This window comes from Lutra lutra, chromosome 10, assembly GCF_902655055.1.
Source record: "Lutra lutra chromosome 10, mLutLut1.2, whole genome shotgun sequence".
NCBI lineage: Eukaryota > Metazoa > Chordata > Mammalia > Carnivora > Mustelidae > Lutra > Lutra lutra.
In genome coordinates this window covers 100,860,515-100,882,577 of record NC_062287.1, presented here as the reverse complement: position 1 = coordinate 100,882,577, position 22,063 = coordinate 100,860,515, and the positions used below count along the sequence as shown (strand labels likewise).

Genomic DNA, 22,063 nt, shown 5'->3' with positions numbered 1-22,063 from the left:
CTGGTATAACTCTTGATATAAGCTGCTAAATACAGAACTGAAGAATATAATGTTAGTGAGAAGAAACTAGGATCCAGCAATAACGTCGGATCATATTAACCAAAGGTTTAATAGGACAAAGTCTGGCAGAGGTCAGATTTTATATATCAGAAAATTCATAGATTCATTTTTTAAATTATGCTGAGGACAGGAAACTCCTTTGTCATAAGCGTTCACCCTTTTAAGAGCAGGAAATTTATCTGTTTATTCTTGTTACTTTCTATTTATTTATAAGCCTCTTTCTTATTTGTCGTGGTTGTCATCTAAAGTTCGGTTTTCAGATTTATTTAGAGAAAATTATGAATTAGTTTAAGAAAAATATGTAACAAATAATAAGTGTGATATGTTAATGAGGAAGTGTGATATACTTCCAAGTGTGATATGCTAATGAGGAAAAACCGTAAGACATAATAATAATCTAAAAGTCAGAAAACACAACTGATGACCACAATCCCACGTACACACATTTGCCTGTCATATATCTATAACATCTATATCTATGTATATCTATATCTATAGATATAGATATTTAGTCATTGTGCATATATTATATAGTATAATGCATACAACAAATTCTTGGGGCTGCTGTCAGGTCCTACTTCCCTTGAGGTTTATATATATCCATTGTCTTAATTTTTTCAGGGTTCAATAATTTCTGCAATGTCCAAGACATTGCAAACCATTACATGGTTTGAGTGAGACAAAGTCCAGTAGGTCTGCTGTGAAAGTCTCTCTTGTTATACCATCAGTTAATTTTAGTCATATAACATTCAAACAGCATTGGGGAGAACTCAGCTATCCAATGTGCTTCCCACATTGTTCAATGAACCATAGTCTTAGGATAGAACCAGCTTTGAGTTTCTGAGCTTCATAAGCACCATGCACTCAATACTTAAAAATGTTAAAACATCTTTTCATCTTTTTCTCACCACTCAGAGGTGGATTTGAGGAGCCAGAAATATTAGCCAATGTCATTTAGCTGGAAGTGGTAAAACTTAGGTATGAACTCAAGACCTTAAGATTCTAAGAACTACATTCTATTTAACTCAGATGCTATGACTTGAATGTAGATAGATTTTGATTTCTGGTCATGCCTGGGTTTGAATCACGAGATACTTGAGATGAAAACAGGAATGACAGAGAGAATAAAAAGGAGAATCAGGGCGCCTGGGTGGCTCAGTGGGTTAAGCCTCTACCTTTAGCTCAGGTCATGGTCTCAGGGTCCTGGGATAGAGGCCCACATTGGGGGGGGGTCTCTGCTCAGCGGGGAGCCTGCTTCCTCCTCTCTCTCTGCTTACCTCTCTGCGGACTTGTGATCTCTCTCTGTCAGATAAATGAAATCTTTAAAAAAATATATGAAAAAAAAAAAAAAGGAAAATCAGCTCATGGTAAGAAAGAACTCATATATAACCCTGACACATACCACTAGTATGGCTTCATTTGATAATGAACTTCATTTTGTTTGTTTTTTCTTCACTGTTAATTTTTCGTCATTTCATTATTGAATGAAAAAACGTATTGCCTGCATCATTAGATCCATTCTAACACCTACCATAGTACATAGGTCATAAGAGCTTAGCCTTATAGTTCAGCAGACTGATTTATTTAGAATCCACCTTCTGCTTGTCTTATTGTTGGAAGAGGTCATTGAGAGGACATGACTGCAGTTGACTCTCAAGCTGGACCAGGGCAACTGGGAGCTCCTTACTCCTTCCCCTGTCTTTGGAATGTTCTCCCACAGTAGGAGCCATTTTCGAGGACAAAGCCTTGGAGAGCAAAGTGTTGTTGAAGACCATCTGCACGTGTATGTGACTGAACCCTGTGAAGGCCTCCATATAAACTTTTAAGATTCTGGCAGGAACCTGTGGAGATTTACTTGTCTTGTGGCCACCTAAGACCAGCCTCACATGTAAGTTTCCTTCCTTATGAGATGGCACCTATCAATCTGGAGGGCTCTACCTCTTCCTTTGGTCTATCTTTGTCCTTACATGAAAAAGCCAGTTTCAAATTTCACTGAGGAAACTCCCAAGGTTAGAAATTAACACCTACTAAAAAAAAGGTTGTTGTACTTTAAAGCCACAGAAACCATTTTATCTTAATAAAAATAAGCAAGAAGCAAGTGTGTTTTTGTTTTTAAGTAAAATTATAGTGGTATTCTATGAAACTCAGGGGTAGGGACCATAACTAGGTTTTACAAGAAACTAGTAGTTGGGTGATTTGGATTTCTTATTTTTCTTTCTCTACAGATCAGCATTCTGTTTTTTAGTGCACAGGGAAGTCTTAAATGAAAACCTCAGCTCCAGAATTCACTTAATTTAAGATTAAGTGATCAGCTGAGACTCACTGGAATTACAGGATTACAATGACAAATTCCCTTGAAAAACATCTGATTGGCTTATTCTCAGTCATGTAATCACCTCGATGTACTGTGCTTTTTGGGGGTAGGACTCCTAGTACAATGACAATGTCCCATTCCACATCTGTGAGGAAGGAGAATCTCAGAGGGGACAGTAACTTTGTAAACAGGAATGCCGTCTACACTGTGTTCCTTTTGTCTCCTTAGCCATTCATTCACTTCACCCCTGTACTACCATTCAGAGTAGTTACAGGGGTTGAATTAGACCCTAAGAGGAACACATTGTAGAAGATAAATTCATCAAACCCTATCCTGGGAACTGAGCTTGCCAGACTGAAAAACCTAAACCCTGTGCCTGAGCCAAACCCAGGCATGTCATAATATACTGGCAGAATAACAAAGCAGAAGGGGTATTTGTACTGTAGGTATTTGTACTGTATTTATACTGAACGCTGGTGGGCTTCACCCAAAAGAATCAGGACTGAGAATTTGTTATTTATTTATTTATTTATTTTAAAATTTTATTTATTTATTTGACAGACAGCGATCACAAGTAGGCAGAGAGGCAGGCAGAGACAGAGGAGAAAGCAGTCTCCCTGCCGAGCGAGAGCCCGATTGAGGGCTCAATCCCAGGACGCTGAGATCATGACCTGAGCCCAGGGAAGAGGCTTTAACCCACTGAGCCACCCAGGCGTCCCTATTTATCTATTTATTAATGGACTTTCAATACCTGTTTTCCACACTAGTACTGCCTTATCCCACATATTCCCCTTTCTCCTTGGGGCCTGATACAACGCTTCCCTTGAAAAACTTCTGGAGGCACTTGTGGCTAGTAGCTCATGCTATTGGAATTTTTGCCTTGGTGGCACATTAATTGCCTTAATAACCCTTTTCTGACTCTTTAATTTTCTCAGAGTGTTACTAACTCCTATCAAAACTAGAAGTTTGTTTTTGTAATTATTTGTTTGATTTTTGCCTTCTCTACCAGAGTTCAGCCCTATCAGGTAGGAATGTGTCTGCTTTGGCTCACAATATCAAGCACAGAGTGGACACTGAATATTTGAATTTATGAGTGAAAAAATTAATTTATTACATTACGGTTGAAGGTTTAAGTGGATTTGGATTTTTTTCCTTATAATCACTGCAACATAGAGCTATATTCTTGGAATGTGACAGCAATCGTAATTACCATATATTTTTTTCTTTTTTTTAATTAATTAATTAATTTTTTTAAATAAACATATAACGTATTTTTATCCCCAGGGTACAGGTCTGTGAATTGCAAGGTTTACACATTTCACAGCACTCATCATAACTCATACCCTCCCCAATGTTCATATCCCCACCATTCTCTCCCGTCCCCCCTCCCCCCAGCCACCCTCAGTCTGTTTTTTGGGATTGAGTCTTTTACGGTTTGTCTCCCTCCCAATCCCATCTTCTTTCATTTTTTCTTTTCCTACCCCCCAACACCCCCACACTGCATACCATATATATATTTTTTTAATTTTATTTATTTATTTGTCAGACAGAGATCACAAGTAAGCAGAGAGACAGGCAGAGAGAGAGGAAGGGAAGCAGGCTCTCGGCCAAGCAGAAAGCCGGATGTGGGGCTCGATCCCAGGACCCTGGGATCATGACCTGAGCCGAAGGCAGAGGCTTTAACCCACTGAGCCACCCAGGCGCCCCACATACCATATATTTTTAACTACATCTGGCCTGTTCCCCCAATCCTTGGTAAAGTCCCCATATCCCCCCAAAATATCCCCATATTCCAAAGAAACTTTGGAAAGCACAGCTTTGCTTAGGGAATTTAAGGATAGGTATACATTTTTGCTTTGATAGGGTGATAAAGGGGAGTAGAGCTTTCTAAAAGGTAATCATGATTCTCAAATCTGCATAATGGAAAATGACATCTTTTCAAAGGACATGATAATTGTATAATACCAGAGAGTGACCAGCAATGTATCTAGTGGTGGTTAGAGGGAGAGTGAGGACTGGTGGTTAGCAGACCAGGTAGAGGTGGGGGCAGGCTATGAAATGACATGGGAATGGACAAGAAACTTACTTCACCAATTTCCCTGCCCCCTTCTCTGTCTTCCACTAATATACAAAACAAAAATACTTTTTTTAATTAATTTTTTTTATTAACATATAATGTATTATTTGCCCAAAGGGTACAGGTTTGTGAAGAAGCAGTTGACTCTTATCATTTGAATAGTAACTATTGAGGTCAGTATTATCTGGGTGATATACCTAAATAGTAATAGGCCCTTACTTATACAGCTTTTCTGTGCTTTACTCCACAACAATTTGTTAAAAGTTTAAATTCTACTCCTTTAAACATTTCATCTTATTAAAGACTATATGAAAAATATAATTCATGTATAAAATAATTTTACTCATATAAAGGGTGGTAAAAATGAATTTACCCCATCAAAAGCTTATAAAAGATTATAAAAACAACGTATCTACATGGCATTACTCCAAGTTAGACATTATTCCAAGTCATTTTTGAAAGTTTGTTAAAAACAGGACATAACATTTGTCAATTGCTTTCCTTAAGGCATTTTTTACCTCTTGGTTCCTCAAGCTATAGATCATGGGGTTTAGCATAGGAATTACTATTGTGTAGAACACAGAGGCCATTTTGTCTGTGTCAAGGGACTGGTTTGATTTTGGCTGCAGATACATGAAGATCAGAGTCCCATAGAATATAGTCACAGCAGTCAGGTGAGAGGCACAAGTAGAGAAAGCTTTGCACCTCCCTTCTGTAGATTGGATTTTCAAGATGGCGGCCACAATGTATAAGTAAGAAATAAGAACAGTGGTCAAAGAGCTGATCATGTTGAATCCAGCAAAGATGAAAATCAAGATTTCTTTGAGGCTGGTGTCCGAGCAGGCCATCATAGGGACATCATCGCAGTAGAAGTGATTGATGATATTGGGGCCACAGTAAATCAGTTGGAAAGTAACAACTGTGTGGAGTAAAGCAACAGAAAAGCTGTATAAGTAAGGGCCTATTACCAGTTGCATACACACCTTTCGGGACATAATCACCATGTAGAGAAGAGGATTGCAGATGGTCACATAACGGTCATAAGCCATAACTGCAAGAAGGAACATCTCTGAAATCAGGAAGTTCAGGAAAAAGCCCAGCCATGTTGCACATGCATAGAAAGATATAGACTTGTGCTTGCTTAGGAGGGTCTCCAGGAATTCGGGGGTTACTGATGAAGAGTAACAGAGGTCTACGATGGCCAGATTAGTGAGAAAAAAGTACATGGGTATGTGAAGTCGAGAATCCAATCAGATTAATGAAATCATCCCAAGGTTCCCTATGAAAGTTAGAGTATACACCACTGAAATGAGCACAAACAGAATGACTTCAAACTCTCTATGGACTGAAAAACCCAAAAGAATGAATTCCATCACTTTGGTTCTATTCCTTTCAGCCATTTATTTCAGTCTCTTAACTGCTGAAAAAAGACAAGATAAAGTCAGAGACAAATTATTTAGTCGAGGAATTGTCACCAGATGCCAACTCTTGCATGTTTTAGCTTCAGAAATTACAGTTCATTGAGGTGGAATTTAAAAACAAATACATCCCATTTCAAACTGTTCTCTCTAGCTGTTCATAATTTTCTGAGGTCAAAAATTGAGGGACAATAAAAAAATAAATGGATGGCTATATAGTAAAAATAACAAAGAAACAAAAACCTTTTATATGTTTGTAAAGATATTTAATTTTTTAGATTTAGATTATTTTAAATTATATTGGGTAAGAAGAAGAAAACACATTTTTATTTCCTGCCCCTTTATTTTCTTCTTCATGGAGCAAACCCATAATGCATCAATTAGCCTTTTTGAATAGATACCTTTTTTTTCAATTTTAATAAATATGCATTATGCTAAATGAAAAGGTAAACAGGTATCTGATGGGGAAAATGGACCATTAAATGTTTTTATTTGTGAATTAGGCAAATTTCGAAGTGTATATGTTAGTTCATTTTCAAATACTGCAATCTAAAAATTAAAAAATAATATGCTTGTGAGTAGGAATAGAATATGTATATTTTAAAAATATAGTTATTTGGGGGCACCTGGGTGGCTCAGTGGGTTAAGCCGTAGCCTTTGGCTCAGGTCATGATCTCAGGGTCCTGGGATCAAGTCCCGCATCAGGCTCTCTGCTCAGCAGGGAGCCTGCTTCCCTCTCTCTCTCTCTCTGCCTCTGTCTACTTGTGATCTCTCTCTATCAAATAAATAAATTAAAAAAATATATATATATATAGTTATTTGGATTATAGTGCTTATGGTATTCTATTTTAATTACTTCCAATGTTTATAGTTGGAAATGTTTTCTAGCATTTCTGGTAAATTCTCAGCGAAGTAATAGCATGCATTCTTACTTTTAAAAGATGGCAACCTCTTTGTCAAAAGAAGGAATGATTTTCAAGAAAAAATACTCCTTTCATATGATGTTTGTAAAGTTTTCATTGTCAAAAAAATGACTTTTGGATGCCTGGGTGACTCAGTCAGTTAAGCGTCTGCCTTCATTCATTTCAGGTCCTGATCCAGGGGCCTGGGATGGAGCCCTGCATCTGGCTCCCTGATCAGCAGGGAATCTTTCTCCCTCTCCCTCTGCGCTTCCCCCACCCCAACCCACCCCCAGTTTGTGTGCTCCTTCTCTCTCTCATGTTCTTTCTGTCTCTCTCAAATAAATAAACAAAATATTTCTTTAAAAAAATGGCTTTCATGTCCGCAGTTATGAATATATCAGTATTACCTCTTGGTCCAGCTTAGCGACCCAAGCTGTCAGTCATTATTGGTGAGTCACTTTCCCTATTTGGATTCTATATTTATAAGACATGTGAAGCCATGTCTTTCTCCAATTACCACCATATTCACAGTCTAAGAAGACCTTTGACCCTCAGTGTCTTCTCACCTCCATCTCCAAAGTCCGAATTAATTTATCTTATTCCTCCGTATATAACTCACCTGTAGTTATCACAACTTACATGGTGTGGTTTTTGGGAGTTACATGTCTCTTTCCACCTCTGAGACTGTGAAAGTTCATTTTAATTTTGTGAAGAAAGTAAAAGATAAGAAATTCTCACCAGGGATGCCTGGGTGGCTCAGTTGTTTAGGCAGCTGCCTTCGGCTCGGGTCATGATCCCAGTGTCCTGGGATCGAGTCCCATATTGGGCTCCTTGCTCGGCGGGGAGCCTGCTTCTCCCTCTGTCTCTGCCTGCCTCTCTGCCTACTTGTGATCTCTCTCTCTCTGACAAATAAATAAAAATTAAAAAAAAAATCTAAAAAAAAAAAGAAAGAAATTCTCACCATAATCAAATACACATACACATACATACAGTGTGTGAAATCTCTTTTTCTCCCCAAAGGTATTACCCAAAGGGAAACAGTTTTGTCTAAGTGGTCAGAAAAATCATCTTTTAAATTTTCTCTTCTTCCTTTATTGACTCAGCTTAACACTATAAATGGCACCTAATGCATTCTCCAAAATTACATAAAATATATACATGCACACATACATGTATTCATACAAACATATATAAGTGATGTGTATGGATATATATATGCATATGTGTATGTGTATTAACACACATGCATACTCGCATACATAAAATCTGACATGAAAACAATTTTCTCTCTCATTCATTTTCTTCCTTCTTGGTAGAACCAAAGCTCACCTTGTGAGAGGGGTGTTTGGATAGGATTTTGGAACTGGCTTGTCTTCCTGAGCTGGCATCTCCCTTCTCTGGGTGTAGAACAGAAGGGGAAATGAGAAGGTGTTGATGGGATCACTTTGGATGTTTGAGAGGTGGAAGTTTTATTATTGGGTTACTTTTCTTGGTACACATACTGGAATCAGGCTCATTTTCTTTCCTTGTACAACCATTAAAAGAGAGGAAAAAAATGCAAAATCTACATTTTCATCAATTTCAGATTTTGAAAAGACCAGCCCCCATTTTTGTGTATTACTTTCACTTCTGAATAGCTTTTTAATACACATTTCTTGAACCCATCAAGATTTTCTTCTAAGAGAAAGGCAATACACACATAAAAGCTTGTCTTCTACAGAACCTGACTTCTGAAGTTTTATCAACAGTGAAATATATTTCTTCCAAAGAAAGCCTTAATCTTAGTGAGCTATTGAGGGGAATAGCTTATTCTGGGAGCGTTAGGAGGATTATTTCATTCTTGCGTTTAGATGTTAGCTTCATCCAGTTGGAGCAGAGTCAGACAGGGTCATCTACTTTCTTTTTAATGGGGAAAACTGGATGACTTGGGGAAGGCCTGTGGAAATGACCAACCATACCTGTTTAACTTACCTGGTTGTGGAAGAAATCTTCCCCTGAATGTTTTCAAAGGGGCCTCCTTCCAATACTATCCAATGATAGTGAGGGTATGTGAATGTGTGATATAGGCTTTATACAATGGAGTCTTTATTCCCTAGCGAGTTAATTCCCAGTGTTCCACAGACATGACTACCTTAGGGTCACTGACACTCCAGGGTACAACTATGATTAAAAAGTTCTAATTAGGAAAAGATTAGTCCAGGAAACAAAATTGACATTAGGTCATATTCAAATCAGAACTGTCTCACCATAAAATCACTAGTCTTTGGATATTTATGTCCAATCCGATTTACGTAAACAAAACAAAGAGAAGCAAAATCAAGTGGCAAGCCATTTAAATTACAACCATTTCTAATGTCATTATTTATAATTGTCCCTTCCTGCCTATGTGACCATTTTAGAGGGATTCTGATTTAATCATTTGTCTTATCTAGCTGAGTGAGTTTTACACTTGATCTTAGCCAAAAGGCCGAGAAGCGATAGCTGAGTGAGTTTTAAATCTAGAAGTTATAAATTTTTTTTAAAAGATTTTATTTATTTATTTGACAGACAGAGATTGCAAGCAGGCAGAGAGGCACGCAGAGAGAGAGAGGAAGTCAGGCTCCCTGCTGAGCAGAGAGCCCCATGTGGGGTTTGGTCCCAGGTCATGACCTGGGGTCATGACCTGAGCTGAAGGCAGAGGCTTTAACCCACTGAGCCAGGCGCCCCTAGAAGTTCTAAATTTTTAAGCGACAATTCTATTTTTTCTTTGCTAAGTGTGGACATGAAAATAATAACAAATCCCCTTTATTTATATTTAGAGAGTTGACATTTAACCTTTAAAGTCACGTTTCATTAATTTGTTGTATGACCTAAGACTAAAACCAAAGCTCTTTGTCCAAATAGCTAATCGCCTTGATGTTATTTAATTAAATAACCTGTCTTTCTTATTAATTTACAATTTAAAAGTATCATTTTATTTACTAGAATAATTCAATAAACTTGACTAGCTTCTGATTATAATAAATATCTTGGAGTATTAGAAATTTATCAAAAGCATTTTTATATATCCTTTCTTTTGTAAAATAAATATTTTACAGAATATAAATGAAGTATATGTATATGTATGTTGATTATAAAACTTTATACATGGGAAGATATAAATGCAAATATAAAAATAAATATATGTCACATATAAATATATATCATCCACCAGAGGTAACTGTTCTTTAAATGTAGGGGGACTTTTGATTTTCTTTTTCTTTTATATTTTTATGTATTTCATTAAATTGGGCTCATAGAGTATATGAAAATTTACTACTTATGATTACCATTTTTACCATCAATATATCAGGATTTTACATGTTATTTAAATTTCTTTCCAAAGCATGTTTTCTACTATAACTATAACAGTTCCTATTTTGACATTTTGTGATTTTTTAAAAAAATTATAATAATTCTTTATTCAAAATTTGTTTTGAATGATCCAGTATTTTAGGGTAGAATGCTAAATGGCTCTAAAGGTTCAGAATATCTGAGAAACTAAAGGAAATGCCAGCTTCTGTACTGCCCTTCTTCATCTGGTGATTTTAATTAAATAATTGATGGTCATTAAGAAAAAAACTGAAGTCAGAGTTACTCCAGTGTTGATGATGAAATTGTTTCTCAGTGTCTTATTAAAAACTCTTCATTGCAAACAGAATCCCCTACTGTAATTGCTTCACAGAGGCTACTTGATAATCAGTTTCAAGGGGCCTTATTAAAATGACAAGGTTTTCAGCTTTTTCATGGGGACGTATTAAATGAAACCAATTTCAGGAATCATAAAGTTTCAGTGTAGAATTAATGAATTTGCAGTTTAGTTTGAGTGTGTGGAGATAATCATCTGATTCCTCGGGGATGGCTATTTCCTCTACCTTGAACTGCCTTCCTTTGGGAGATAAGATATTGTAGTGGGAAGAGAAGGGGATGTGGAGTCAGATCTAGGTTTGCAAGCAGACCCTTCTGCTATCTACCCATGTGCTCTTGTGAAGGCCATAACTTCTGAGCCTCAATTAAGAAATGAAAATGCTACTTATAGCACGGGTTTATTTTGAAGAGTAAACGCATAACAGATTTTAATTACTTTGCAAACTGCAAATTGATCATATTATGATTATGAGTAGAATATTAATGATCATAATAAGAGGCACTAAAATTCATTGGGTGCTTATTATGTGCCAGACAAGGTACTAAAAAGGTCTACATACATGTGAATCAAAAAGCAATTCTTTTTCTTTCGCAAACAAGAATCCCACTCTAACAATGAATGCCACATCACACCCAGGAAATAGTAAACTATTAATCACACCTCTAAATTCTCTCATTTTTTAGGGGATACACATCAGTTGCAACATGTAATTTTTTTTTCCATTTTGAATTCCACAAATTGTAATGTTTCTACATATCGGTCTCTTTCAAATTCATTGGATGTAATTCCATAATGTTAAGCCACTATCTTTGAGGGAACCCTTGAAATACATCTGATATATCAGTCTTGTATAGGAGACATTTCTATTATTTTTCTCTATATGGGGTGTAGGCAAAACATTATTATGATCTACAATGTTGTGTATCCGTGGTCCTGACTGTCTTTTCTAATTTCTCCTGCTTTTTCCTTCCCTGTCCACCACAAAATTCCTTTCCTTCATTGATTGTAGCTATCCATTTTGTCTTTGCATATTCTGTATCACTGAAATATTATTCCACAGTTTTTCCTCTCTGTAATGGCTAAATCTCTCATCTTCTTAGTACAAGGTCAAAAGTTAACATCTTGGTAAATTTTCACTAAATTCACATAATTTTCTCTTTACCTAATCTCCCAAAGAAGGAAGAATGCTGATTGATTATTTCTCAGGACACTCTGCGTCTTCTTTATGTCACTGTTATATTTCTCATGCTATATTATAATATGCATTTTCCTTGTCTGTCTCTCTCACTAGACTCTGAGCTACATGATAAAATAATATTAATAAAATAAATAAACACTTAAAAATAATTTTCAGTAATTAGGGGAATAATTTGAATAAAATGACCTAAAAGAAAAGAAACAACATAGTAGATTATTATTATTTCTGTATTTCTTTAGGGCCTTTTTATTTGAATATTTTTGAGTACATCTTAGTTTAATACACACATATATAATAGACCTCACAAGATTGTTAATAGATTCTTCCCATTTTGTATTTTTAAAGATTTATTTATTTATTTGGGGAGTGGGGTAGAGGGAGGGGGAGAGAGTCAAGCAGTCTCTGCACTAAGCATGGAGCCTGAAACAGGGCTTGATCTCACAGCCTTATGATCACGACCTGAGCTGAAACCAAGAGTTAGATACTCAACCAATACACCACTCAGGTGCCCCACACCATTGTGTTGTTCACATTTCTAGTAAGTAAGAGTGCCATTTCTGGTGAAATTTAATTATTCTAATTCATTGATTTCTTTGGGTTTTGCTGATCACATTATTTATGAAACATGTTTTTATTCCTTTCTTTAAAAAATTTACTTCTCTTATTTTTGTTTTGTACAGATTTCCTGGCCTCCTTGATAATACTTTAGATAGACATGTATTGATATTTTAACTCCCAACTAATATGACTACTTACAAATTTTAAAATGTGTTTATCCTTTTAATAAATGAATTATTAAGGGAGGAGTCAAGATGGCGGAGAAGTAGCAGGCTGAGACTACTTCAGGTAGCGGGAGATCAGCTAAATAGCTTATCTAAAGATTGCAAACACCTATAAATCCAACGGGAGATTGAAGAGAAGAAGAACAGCAATTCCAGAAACAGAAAATCAACCACTTTCTGCAAGGTAGGACTGGCGGAGAAGTGAATCCAAAGCGACGGGAAGATAGACCACGGGGGGAGGGGCCGGCTCCTGGCGAGCAGCGGAGCAACGGAGCAACGGAGCACAAAATCAGGACTTTTAAAAGTCTGTTCCGCTGAGGGACATCGCTCCAGAAGCTTAACTGGGGTGAAGCCCAGGCGGGGTCAGCGTGGCCTCAGGTCCCACAGGGTCACAGAAGGATCGGGGGTGTCTGAGTGTCGCAGAGCTTACCGGTATTAGAACGGGGAAGCCGGCTACAGAGACAGAGCCGAGGAGTGAGCTCTAAACTCGGGGTTACCTTGAACCGGTCGCAGGCTCGGTCAGCTCGGAGCGCGGCTGGAGGCCAGGGTGACGGGAGTCATTGGGCGCTGTTCTCTGAGGGCGCACTGAGGAGTGGGGCCCCGGGCTCTCAGCTCCTCCGGCCGGAGACTGGGAGGCCGCCATCTTCACTCCCGTCCTCCGGAACTCTACGGAAAGCGCTCAGGGAACAAAAGCTCCCGAAAGCAAACCCAGCAAAACCGAGCGGATTACTCAGCGCGGCCCCGGGTCAGGGCGGTGCAACTCCGCCTGGAGCAAAGACGCTTGAGAATCACTACAACAGGCCCCTCCTCCAGAAGATTAACGAGAAACCCAGCCAGGACCAAGTTCACCTACCAAGGAGTACAGTTTCAATTCAAAGGGAGAGCGGCGGAATCCAGAGGAGAGAAAGCAAAGCATGGAACTCATGGCTTTCTCCCCATGATTCTTTAGCCTTGCAGTTAATTTAATTTTTTTTTCTCTTTTTGATTTTTTTTTCTCTTCTTCTGCTAAATTTTTTTAACTTTTACCGTTTTCTTTTTTAATGTTTTTTAAATAGTTTATCTAATATATATATATATATTTTCCTTTTTATATTTTTTATCGGCTTTCTTTTCTTTAATAGTTTCTTTTTTTTTTCTTTTTTTTCTCTCTTTTTTTTTTCTTCTTCTGAACCCCTTTTTATCCCCTTTCTCCCCCCTCACAATTTGGGATCTCTTCTGATTTGGCTAAAGCATATTTTCCTGGGGTTGTTGCCACCCTTTTAGTATTTTACTTGCTCCTTCATATACTCTTATCTGGACAAAATGACAAGGCAGAAAAATTCACAATAAAAAAAAGAACAAGAAGCAGTACCAAAGGCTAGGGACCTAATCAATACAGACATTGGTAATATGTAGATATAGAGTTCAGAATGCTGATTCTCAAGGTTCTAGCGGGCTTGAAAAAGGCATGGAAGATATTAAAGCAACCCTCTCGGGAGATATAAAGCCCTTCTGGAGAAATAAAGAACTAAAATCTAACCAAGTTGAAATCAAAAAAGCTATTAATGAGGTGCAATCAAAAATGGAGGCTCTCACTGCTAGGATAAATGAGGCAGAAGAAGGAAATTAGCGATATAGAAGAACAATGACAGAGAATAAAGAAGCTGAGCAAAAGAGGGACAAACAGCTACTGGACCATGAGGGGAGAATTCGAGAGATAAGTGACACCATAAGACGAAACAACATTAGAATAATTGGGATTCCAGAAGAAGAGGAAACGGAGAGGGGAGCAGAAGTTATATTGGAGCGAATTATGGAGAGAATTTTCCCAATATGGCAAAGGGAACAAGCATCAAATCCCAGGAGGTTCAGAGAAACCCCCCCTCAAAATCAATAAGAATAGGTCCACACCCCGTCACCTAATAGTAAAATTTACAAGTCTTAGTGACCAAAGAAAAGATCCTGAAAGCAGCCCGGGAAAAGAAGTCTGTAACGTACAATGGTAAAAATATTAGATTGGCAGCAGACTTATCCACAGAGACCTGGCAGGCCAGAAAGAGCTGGCATGATATATTCAGAGTACTAAATGAGAAAAACATGCAGCAAGAATACTATATCCAGCTAGGCTATCATTGAAATAGCAGGAGAGATTAAAAGCTTCCAGGACAAACAAAAACTGAAAGAGTTTGCAAACACCAAACCAGCTCTACAGGAAATATTGAAAGGGGTCCTCTAAGTAAAGAGAGAGCCTAAAGTAGTAGATCAGAAAGAAACAGAGAAATATACAATAACCAGTCACCTTACAGGCAATACAATCGCACTAACTTCATATCTCTCAATACTTACCCTGAATGTTAATGGGCTAAATGCCCCAATCAAAGACACAGGGTATCAGAATGGATCAAAAAACCAAAACCCATCTATATGTTGCCTACAAGAAACTCATCTTAAACCACGAAGACACCTCAGGTTTAAAGTGAGGGGGTGGAAAAGAATTACCATGATACTGGACATCAGAAGAAAGCAGGAAGGAGTGGCAATCCTTATAGCAGATCAATTAGATTTTAAGCCAAAGACTATAATAAGGGAGGAGAAGGACACTATATCATACTCAAAGGAACTGTCTCCAACAAGAAGATCTAACAATTTTAAATATCTATGCTCCTAACGTGGGAGCAGGCCAACTATATAACCAATAATAACAAAATCAAAGAAACACATCAACAATTAATACAATCATAGTAAGGGGATTTTAACACTCCCCTCACTGAAATGGACAGATCATCCAAGCAAAAGATCAACAAGGAAATCAAGGCCTTAAATGACACACTGGACAGATGGACATCACAGATATATTCAGAACATTTCATCCCAAAGCAACAGAATACACATTCTTCTCTAGTGCACATGGAACATTCTCCAGAATAGATCACATTCTTGGTCCTAATCAAGTCTCAACTGGTATCAAAAGATTGGGAACATTCCCTGCATATTTTCAGACCACAATGCTCTGAAGCTAGAACTCAATCACAAGAGGAAATTTGGAAAGAACCCCAAATACATGGAGACTAAACAGCATCCTTCTAAAGAATGAATGGGTCAACCAGGAAATTAAAGAAGAATTGAAAAAATTTATGGAAACAAATGATAATGAAAACACACGGTCAGAATCGTGGGACACAACAAGGCAGTCCTGAGAGGAAAATATGTAGGCGGTACAAGCCTTTCTCAAGAAACAAGAAAGGTCTTCAGTACACAACCTAACCCTACACCTAAAGGAGCTGGAGAAAGAACAAGAAAGAAAGCCTAAACCCAGCAGGAGAAGAGAAATCATAAGATCAGAGCAGAAATCAATGAAATAGAAACCAAAAAAACAATAGAACAAATCAACGAAAACTAGGAGCTGGTTCTTTGAAAGAATTAATAAGATTGATAACCCCTCCAGACTTATCACAAAGAAAAGAGAAAGGACCCAAATAAATAAAATCATCAGTGAAAGAGGAGAGATCACAACGAACACCAAAGAAATACAGACCAATTATAAGAACATACTATGAGCAACTCTACGCCAACAAATTTGAACAATCTGGAAGAAATGGATGCAATTCCTAGAGACATATAAACTACCACAACTGAACCAGGAAGAAATAGAAGCCTGAACAGACCCATAACCAGTAAGGAGATTGAAAGAGTCATCAAAATCTCCAAACAAACAAAAGCCCAGGCCAGATGGCTTCCCGGGGGAATTCTACCAAACATTTAAAGAAGAACTAATTCCTATTCTTCTGAAACTGTTCCAAAAAATAGAAATAGAAGGAAAACTTCCAAACTCATTTTATGAGGCCAGCATCACTTTGATCCCAAAACCAGACAAAGATCCCATCAAAAAAGAGAACTACAGACCAATATCCTTGATGAACACAGATGCAAAAATTCTCGCCAAAATACTAGCCAATAGGACTCAACAGTACATTAAAAGGATTATTCACCAGGACCAAGTGGGATTTATTCCAGGGCTGCAAGGTTGGTTCAACATCCGCAAATCAATCATGTGATACAACACATTAATAAAAGAAAGAACAAGAACCATATGATACTCTCTATAGATGCTGAAAAGCATTTGACAAAGTACAGCATCCCTTCCTGATCAAAACTCTTCAAAGTGTAGGGATAGAGGGCACATACCTCAATATTATCAAAGCCATCTATGAAAAACCACACCCAAATATCATTCTCAATGGAGAAAAACTGAAAGCTTTTCCGCTAAGGTCAGGAACACAGCAGGGATGTCCGTTATCACCACTGCTATTCAACAGAGTACTAGAAGTCCTAGCCTCAGCAATCAGACAACAAAAGGAAATTAAAGGCATCCAAATCCGGCAAAGAAGAAGTCAAACTATCACTCTTCGCAGATGATATGATACTCTATGTGGAAAACCCAAAAGACTCCACTCCAAAACTGCTAGAACTTGTACAGGAATTCAGTAAAGTGTCAGGATATAAAATCAATGCACAGAAATCAGTTGCATTTCTCTACACCAACAACAAGACAGAAGAAAGAGAAATTAAGGAGTCCATCCCATTTACAATTGCACCCAAAACTATAAGATACCTAGGAATAAACCTAACCAAAGAGGCTAAGAATCTATACACAGAAAACTATAAAGTACTCATGAAAGAAATTGAGGAAGACACAAAGAAATGGAAAAATGTTCCATGCTCCTGGATTGGAAGAACAAATATTGTGAAAATGTCTATGCTACCTAAAGCAATCTACACATTTAATGCAATTCCTATCAAAGTAACATCCGTTTTTTTCAAAGAAATGGAACAAATAATCCTAAAATTCATATGGAACCAGAAAAGACCTCGAATAGCCAAAGGAATATTGACCAAAGAAAGCCAAAGTTGGTGGCATCACAATTCCGGACTTCAAGCTCTATTACAAAGCTGTCATCATCAAGACAGCATGGTACTGGCACAAAACAGACACATAGATCAATGGAACAGAATAGAGAGCCCAGAAATGGACCCTCAACTCTATGGTCACTCATCTTCGACAAAGCAGGAAAGAATGTCCAATGGAACAAAGACAGCCTCTTCAATAAATGGTGTTGGGAAAATTGGACAGCCACATGCAGAAAAATGAAATTGGATCATTTCCTTACACCACACATGAAAATAGACTCAAAATGGATAGAGGATCTCAATGTGAGAAAGGAATCCATCAAAATCCTCGAGGAGAACACAGGCAGCAACCTCTTTGACCTCAGCCGCAGCAACATCTTCCTAGGAACATCACCAAAGGCAAGGGAAGCAAGGGCAAAAATGACTTTGGGATTTTATCAAGATCAAAAGCTTTTGCACAGCAAAGGAAACAGTGAACAAAACCAAAAGACAACTGACAGAATGGGAGAAGATATTTGCAAATGACATATCAGATAAAGGGCTAGTGTCCAAAATCTATAAAGAACTTAGCAAACTCAACACCCAAAGGAACAAATAATCCAATCAAGAAATGGGGCAGAGGACATGAACAGACATTTCTGCAAAGAAGACATCCAGATGGCCAACAGACACATGAAAAAGTGCTCCATATCACTCGGCAATCAGGGAAATACAAATCAAACCACCCTGAGATATCACCTCACACCAGTCAGAATGGCTAAAATTAACAAGTCAGGAAAGGACAGATGTCTGGCGAGGATGCGGAGGGAAAGGGGAACCCTCCTACACTGTTGGTGGGAATGCAAGCTGGTGCAACCACTCTGGAAAACAGCATGGCGGTTCCTCAAAATGTTGAAAATAGAACTACCCTATGACCCTGCAATTGCACTGCGGGTATTTACCCTAAGATACAAACGTAGTGATCCGAAGGGGCACGTGCACCCTAATGTTTATAGCAGCAATGTCTACAACAGCCAAACTATGGAAAGAACCTAGATGTCCATCAACAGACGAATGGATACAAGAAGGTGTGGTATATATACACAAGGGAATACTATGCAGCCATCACAAGAAAGGAAATCTTGCCATTTGCGACGACGTGGATGGAACTAGAGGGTATCAGCTTAGCGAAATAAGTCAATTGGAGAAAGACAACTATCATATGATCTCCCTGATATGAGGGAGAGGAGATGCAACATGGGGGGTTAAGGGGGTAGGAGAAGAATAAATGTAACAAGATGGGATTGGGAGGGAGACAAACCATAAGTGACTCTTAATCTCACAAAACAAACTGAGGGTTGATGGGGGAGGGGGGGTTGGAAAGGGGGGGATGGGGTTATGGATATTGGGGAGGGTATGTGCTATGGTGAGTGCTGTGGAAGTGTGTAAACCTGGCGATTCGCAGACCTGTACCCCTGGGGATAAAAATATATGTTTATAAAAAATAAATTAAAAATAAATAAATAAATAAATGAATTATTAGTAGTAATATTTTTAGTAGGGACATTTTCAAACATACACAAAATGAGAAGATTTGATATAATAATCCCTACCCCAGTAACAATTGTCCAGCTTCAGTGTCTACATTAATGGTTTGGATATATTTTATTCATACTTCTCATGGCATTCACTAGCCCCCAAAATTATTTTGAAATAAATCCCAGAATTCACACCATTTCATTTATCAGTGTTCTCCAGACAAAGATCTCCAGGGAGAACTTCTAGTCAAAGTTGTGTTACTGTTACTTGTTTCAACAAGGGAGGTTGAACACCATGGGAAACATGTCCATCTCAATAAGGGGGCTTAGGTATCAAGCTTAATATGGGATTTCATCCTGTGAAGTTATTTATGGTAGGTTCAGAAAGCATGTTTGCACTCTGGATTAGTTGCTGTCATTGAGTGCCTGTGTTTTTATGATTTGATATGTTAATGGTTCTTATTAGAACATGGACAAATGGAGTCAGGTTAAAGCTTTAGTTGGTAAAGAAGACACAGTCCCTTATATTAGCCAGATGGAGAAGATGTTTGACCATTTTTGTGGTTTAGACCACAGTGTCTCAATTTTGTCTAGATCTATGACATTATTACTGAGTGACTTTCTTTTTGTCTTGCTTCATTACCATTAACCAGTAAACTTTTCTCATGTTGGTGCTCTGTGAATTATTGATATATCATTAATATTATTGATATGATACTACAGCTTAGCTTTTTAGTGTCAGACTAGATCCACCTGACAATTCTCAAAAAATGTTTTTTCTTCCTCATATCCACATGTATCTCACTGAAGTTACATAATTTTGATGACATGGATAAAGCGTTGAGTTAATATTTTAAGCATGTAGTAAAAATCCATGCACCTTACAGATCATTTCCTCATTTCTAGGAATAGTAATCTTATCCATTCTTTAAATCCCATCTTGAGTTCTTCATTTATCCAAAGGTCTTAGAATACACCCACCCTCACTTAAATAGAAGTGATCTTACTTACTAGCAACTTCCCAAAACGTTTAATTTTCAAAAACCAAAAAAAAAAAAAATGAGATGACTTGCAAAGGAATTTGAGAATTACTGATCAGATTCCTGAGAATAAACCTATATAATTCAAATGACGAGATGTGAACAAGCAAAGAATTGTGAGGCACTTAGAACCTAAGAAAAGTGCAATGTTATCACTACCTCAAGGTTTGAAGGGACATAGGGAGTTGGAGGAGCCCAGTGGGAGGAAGGCTATTGATGAGACTGAAGAGGGTTACATCTGCTGCTTAAATATGGTACCAAAGCGAGGCGAGAGCAGGGGCAAGGATGAAGTGCACTGACCTCCCTCTCTTGATGCCATCAAACCTCTTATCCCAACTTCCTTATGGCTGCATCCAGTTGGATCCTGCTCTCATGCATGTCTAGGAGATGCAGTTACTATGTGTATGCTTAAAGCAGAGAGAGGACAAGAAGTGCCAATTAACGGCTATGTCTCTGGGGTCAAAATATGATTTTCACTTACTCAGTGGGTGACCTTGAACAGGATGCCCAATCTCTCTATACTTTAACAATAATAATAAAAACCTAATTGATAGGAATATAATATGGTATAGCTGCTATGGAAAACATTATAGAGGGTTCCTCAAAAAAATTAAAATAGAACTATCTTATCCTTCATCGATCTCACTTTTGGATATATATCCAAAAGAATTGAAATCAAGATCTAGAAGAGATATCCAAATCCTCATGTTCCTTGCATCATTACTCCCAATAACCACAGTGTGGAAGCAACTTAAATGCCCATAAAGAAAATGCAGCATATACCTACAATAGAATATCCTTCAGCCTTGAAGAAGGAGGAAGTTCTGCCATATGTGAGAACATGAGGATATTACACTAAGTGCAATAAGCCAGCTACAGAAGGATGAATACTGCATTATTCTAAGGAGAATAATGAGGCATCTAACATTGACTCATAGAAAGAGTAGAATGGTGGCTTCCAGGGACTGGGGGTTGGAGGAAATGAGAGTTATTTGTCAATGGGTAGAAAAGGTCCATAAGTTCTAGAGCTCTGCTGTACAACATTTTGTCTATAGTTAACAGTGCTGTATTGTGCACTTAAGAAATTGCCAAAGAGGTTCCATCTCATGTGAAATGTTTTTACCATGATTAAGAAAAGAAACAAAAGCTGAAAAAAGTGTGGTTTATTAAATGATAAGGATACAATATACATTTTTCCAGGTTCCAGAGGAAATCTGACAAAGAACTGAAGAGCGTTCATTGTCTGTATCAGTAGGATAATTATCAGACAAGCTGTAAAGAACTGGCTTCAGTGATGGAGGGAAAAGCTGGATTGGAAAGCACAAAAGATTGGGAGAACTTGGAAGCAGTAGACAAATTTTCTAGAAAATTTTGCTTCTTCTATGAGTTTTGTTTTACACACACTTATCTAGTAATGTATGATATATACTAGACTTAAAAATGGTTTTCTAGTTTGAAATTTGGTAAGAAACTGGATTTTACCATTAATAAAAACACATTTCCTTTTTTGTATAGATTCACCAAGCTAGAATCTGAAACTGGTTTTCAGGTATGATTTTGGATTATTTTGGCTTTATTTACTTTTTGTTTTCTCTTACTTTTTAAAAAAAATTATTTATTTGACAGAGAAAGAGAGATCACAAGGAGGCAGAGAGGCAGGGAGAGAAAGAGGGGTAAGCAGGTTCCCTTCTGAGCAGAGCCCGATGCGGGGCTCCATTTCAGGACCCTGGGATTATGACCTGAGCTGAAGGCAGAGGCTTAACCCACTGAACCACCCAGGCACCCCTCCTCTTACTTTTTAAAGCAGACATCTTCTGAACACTTACTTACCATAGAGTTTACTGAATCCTTCCCATACATTAATTTATTCAGTCCTCACAAAATCAAAGAGGATGTACAATTTTTATTTGATTTTACAACTGAGGCCTAAAAATATGGACATTGTCTAAGGTCTAATACGTTAGTTACTCAGGATTTAAGTGTTAGTCTTTTCCTTTCACAAAACTTGTATTTTTATTCAAATGAACCTAGGTTCACAGTCTTTTCATATTGTTTCTACTAGTATAGTCTATTCTTTCCTTCATGGAAATTGTCTGATTGGTATACTTGAAGTATGGTTCCTTTAGGAATACAGATAATTAAAAAGATTTTTAAACTCCCCAATAAATTTGTCCAGCTCATCTTAATTGAGGAAAAATAAG

At 37.6% G+C, this 22,063-nt stretch overlaps 1 protein-coding gene and 1 pseudogene across 1 annotated transcript; both read right to left on the bottom strand.

The window, feature by feature from the left end:
* Positions 1-4,900: 4,900 nt before the first annotated feature.
* Positions 4,901-5,851, bottom strand: LOC125078796 (olfactory receptor 1038-like). Its single transcript, XM_047691978.1, is given in 1 exon segment — positions 4,901-5,851. A coding segment is annotated over 1 exon segment (951 nt).
* Positions 5,852-9,041: 3,190 nt separating this feature from the next.
* Positions 9,042-9,250, bottom strand: LOC125080324 (uncharacterized; annotated as a pseudogene).
* Between the last annotated feature and the right edge of the window lie 12,813 nt (positions 9,251-22,063).